This window comes from Microtus ochrogaster, chromosome 4, assembly GCF_000317375.1.
Source record: "Microtus ochrogaster isolate Prairie Vole_2 chromosome 4, MicOch1.0, whole genome shotgun sequence".
In the NCBI taxonomy this organism is placed as follows: Eukaryota; Metazoa; Chordata; class Mammalia; order Rodentia; family Cricetidae; genus Microtus; species Microtus ochrogaster.
Window position 1 is genome coordinate 48661977 of NC_022011.1, and position 4233 is coordinate 48666209.

Below are 4233 nucleotides of genomic sequence, written 5' to 3' on the forward strand. Positions count from 1 at the left end.
CTACAAGAGCTAGTTCCAGGACAGGCTCCAAAGCCACAGAGAAACCCTGTCTCGAAAAACCAAAAAAAAAAAATAAATAAATAATCCAGGGAAGGTGGGGACATATAGCACAATGGATGACATGGCTCCATCTTTAGGGGTCACCTGACCTCTGAGGTCCACTTTAAGTCCTAGGGCAGGTGGACTTAAAGGGAAGGCAAGGTAGGGACCAGGAGAGACGGAGGACAAGGTCTCCTTCCCATACTCCACTATTCCTCACCCAGGCTTCTCACACCTCCCTCTCCACGGCCGGTGAGGCCCTACATCAGAAAGCTCCCCCACGCCGGGCGGTGGTGGCGCACACCTTTAATCCCAGCACTCAGGAGTCAGAGGCAGGTGGATTTCTGTGAGTTCGAGGCCAACCTGGTCTATAAGAGCGAGTTCCAGGACAAGCTCCAAAGCTACAGAGAAACCCTGTCTTGGAAAAAAAAAAAAGAAAGAAAGAAAGAAAGCTCCTCCATAGCACTCGGCCACACCGACCTCTCTAGACCACAAACCCCAGTGGCTCAAGGAGACCCAGCCCCACCCCTGCCTAGCCCACTACTCACTTCCCCACGGCGAACACAGTGACTCCGATGGTCAGGTTCAACGGCTGGTACATATTCTGCAGAAGCTCTGGGTTGAAGGTTCCCTCGGAGATGATGGGTGCCAACCAGGGGGTAAGCGTCAGTAGCTCTGTGGGTCTGGCATGGGGAAGGCTCAGGCCACAGAAGCCTCCCCGTTCAGAAGCCTGGGTAGCTCTTGGCCCAGTTCCTGGGCCTCAGTTTCCCCATGCAAAAGTGGGATAATAACAGTTACCTCCTGCTAGGGCTGGGAAGTCTAGGAGTTGGCACAGTGTGTCTAAAGCAGCGGTTCTCAACCATGAATTGTGACCCCTTTGGGTTGGGGGCTGCATATCGGATATTTATATTACAATCCTTAACAGTAGCAAAATTACAATTATGAAGTAGCAACAAAATAATTTTACAGTTGGAGATCACCACAACACGAGGAACTGTAGTAAAGGGTCTCAGCGATAGGAAGGTTGAGAACCATTATTCTAGAGCACTCCCACCGCAGACCAGGGGGTGCCCATAAGGTGACAGAATAAGCCACTGGAGACAAGCCAGTATCCAAGCATATGCCACAGTACCCCTGTTTACTGCTCCAACCTCCTATAAAGTAGGTAATATTGTGATCTCCACAAAAGGTAAAGCTCAGAGCAGACAGCCAACTGCCTAGGGTCACACAGTCATTGCGTGGCAGGTGGAGCTCAGCTCCCTGATGTTCTGGCGCCCGGGGCCCCTTTACTATCGGTACCGCCGCCATCCTCTGGCCTCATTGGCTCTCTCTGGCTCCCCTCCCTGCCGCTACCAGGCCATTCCCTGACACCTACCTGTGTTCTAGCAGCTTAGGCTGAGGGTACTGGAACCTGTAACCAGGAAGGGTCAGTGTGAGTAAGGGAAGGCAGTCGCCGCTCCTGGGGCCAGAATCTAGGGAGAAACGGTAGACTTACTGTGTCACGGGCTGGAACAACTTCTCCTGCCTGAACTGCAGCTTCATGTTGCTGGTGACAAAGACAGAGAGTGGCATTTGTTCAGGACATTTTAATACATGCTTAAACATGAAGGTTAAGAGAAAGAGAGGCACTTGGGGAGAAGGAAAACACCTGAGATGATGCATGTGGGCTTGAGGGAGGGTTCCCTTACCTTTTCCTTGAGACAAGGTCTCTTGCTGGCTTGGAAACTGCCTAATAGGTTAGGCTGGCTAGCAGCTGCCCTAGCAATCTACCTGGATCCACCCACTCGGCATGGGGACTGTAAGGGAGTCCACACCATCATACCCACTGTTTTCAAAGCTCTGGAGACCGAACTTGCAAGGAAAGTGCTTTACTGACTGAGCCTCTCACGGGTCCTACGTCAATCATTCACAAGTGCACAGCTCATTGGCAATGTTGCACAATCATCACTATTACCTGTGCCAAGAACTAGCTTTTTCTTTCTTTCTTTCTTTCTTTCTTTCTTTCTTTCCTTCCTTCCTTCCTTCCTTCCTTCCTTCCTTCCTTCCTTCCTTCCTTCCTTCCTTCTTTCCCTTTTTTTTTCAAGACAGGTTTCTCTGTAGTTTTAGAACCTGTCCTGGAACTCACTCTGTAGACCAGGCTGGCCTTGGACTCACAAAGATCCTCCTACCTCTGCCTCCCGAGTACTGGGATTAAAGGCATGCGCTACCACTGCCCGGCAAGGATGTTTTCTTTGTCAGTCTAAAATCAGGAAACAGTGGCTACCCGTGGGACTGCCCTGTTCCTGCCTCTATGAATCTGGTAAGACCAATTATTCGATACAGATTTATGGATGTAGGCATTTACTTAAAGCACTGCTTGTACTGCCTGTTTGCCCAGCATGACCTCACTCGCTACCTGGATAGCTACCTGAATGAAACAGGATGACCTGGAGAAATAACCAGAACAATGAGTCATTGCCCTTAACCACCTGCTGATTGCCACATATGCTTCTGCAAAATCTCGCTTGCTTGCCCGCCCTGCCTTACAGTTTTAGAGTATAAAACCGGCTCTTGGACGGAAACCTTTCAGGAGTGGTGCTGGCTTTGGTCCCCTGGAGGCATATCTTCTCCTTTCCACTCTCGCTCGTGTCAGAGTGCTTAGTCCAGAAAGATTCTCGCAATACTCTTGAAGGAACCTGCATAATATCTGTCCCTTCATGATCTGCCTCTACTCTTTAATTGCCACTCTCTAAACCCTGTTTACTGTGTCCCTGTCCAGAAAATACTGGGGTTCCGAGGAGGCGATTAGAATCAGGAAGAGGATGCCACACCAGGACCCAGCATTCTGTGCAGCCTGACAGTGATTTCATTTTCCCCACAAGTCCAGACATGCTCTAGCTCCACTGGGGAATGACACACAAGAATACAGAAGCAGAAACTGGGAGTGTAGCTCAGGGGAAGATAGCCTGTCTTCCACACAGGAGGCCAAGGGGTTGGCCTTGAGCCTTGCACACACTCATCAAAAAAGAACTTCATATTTTTAAGCATCTAAAGGCAATAAAAATGAAAGGAAAGACAAGCCTGGCAAGGAAGCACAGGCCTGTGATCTCAGAAGTCAGGAGTGAAGGCAAGAAAATGAGGAGTTCAAAGTCATCCTCAGACATACAGAGTTTAGAACCAATATGCTTAGGTTTTTAGTTAACTTGACACAACCTGGGTCGTCTTGGAACAGGGAACTTCAGTTGAGAGAATGCCTCAATCATATTGGTCTGTGGGTAAGTCTATGGGGGCTTTTTCCTAATTAATGACTGATTTATCACTGGGCAGATGGTTGTGGATGGTCTAAGAAAACAGGCTGAGCAGTGGTGGTGCATGCCTTTAAATCCAGCACTCAGGAGGCAGAGTCAGGTGGATCTCTAAATTGAAGGTCATCCTGGCCTACAGAGCGAGTTCCAGGACAGCCAGGGCTACACAGAGAAAGCCTCAACAACAACAACAACAAAAAGAATGAAAAGAAAAGAAGAAAAGAAATAGAAATTAAGAAGGAAAGAAAGAAAGAAAGAGGAAGAAAGAAAGAAAGAAAGAAAGAAAGAAAGAAAGAAAGAAAGAAGAAAAAGCAAGCAAGCAGGCTGAGCAAGCCCTGAAGAACAAGCCAGTAAACAGGTTCCTCCATGGCCTCTGTATCAATTTCTAACTCCAAGTTCCTGCCTTTCCTTTCCTGATGGACTATGATGGGAACATGTAAGCCAACAAACCCTTTCCTCCCCAAGCTGATTTTGGTCATGATGTTTTGTTTTTCATTTTTTTTTTTTTTTAAAGACAGGATTTCTCTATGTGACAGCTCTGACTGTCCTGGAACTTGCTTTGTAGACCAGACTGGCCTCAAACTCACAGAGATCTATCTGCCTCTACCTCCCGAGTGCTGGGATGAAAGGTGTGTGCCACCACCACGGCTGGTCATGATGTCTCATTACAGGAATGAATAGAAACCTAAGTAGAACACTGTGGTGGTTTGAATAAGAATCGTCCCTCTTGGGGTCATGTAAGTGTGGCCTTGTTGGAGGAAGTATGTCAGTGGGGGTGTGTAGAAATAGGAGCGGCGGGCTGCGTCCCGGCACCCAGCCGCCCACATGGCTAGCTCTACCCGAAATAATTACACGGACACTGTGTTCATTTAATCACCGCTTGGCCCTTTAGCTCTAGCCCTTACTGGCT

General features: G+C 48.5%; 1 protein-coding gene across 1 annotated transcript in view; it reads right to left on the reverse strand.

The window, feature by feature from the left end:
* The window catches only part of Gbgt1 (globoside alpha-1,3-N-acetylgalactosaminyltransferase 1 (FORS blood group)), a 12973-nt gene that overhangs the window by 2433 nt on the left and 6307 nt on the right, over positions 1-4233 (reverse strand). The window contains exons 4-6 of the mRNA XM_013355705.2: positions 1535-1585; positions 1415-1450; positions 588-722 (exon numbers count right to left, since the gene is read on the reverse strand). Of these exons, the coding sequence (XP_013211159.2) occupies positions 588-722; positions 1415-1450; positions 1535-1585 (222 nt within the window). The remainder of the gene's footprint in view (positions 1-587; positions 723-1414; positions 1451-1534; positions 1586-4233) is intronic.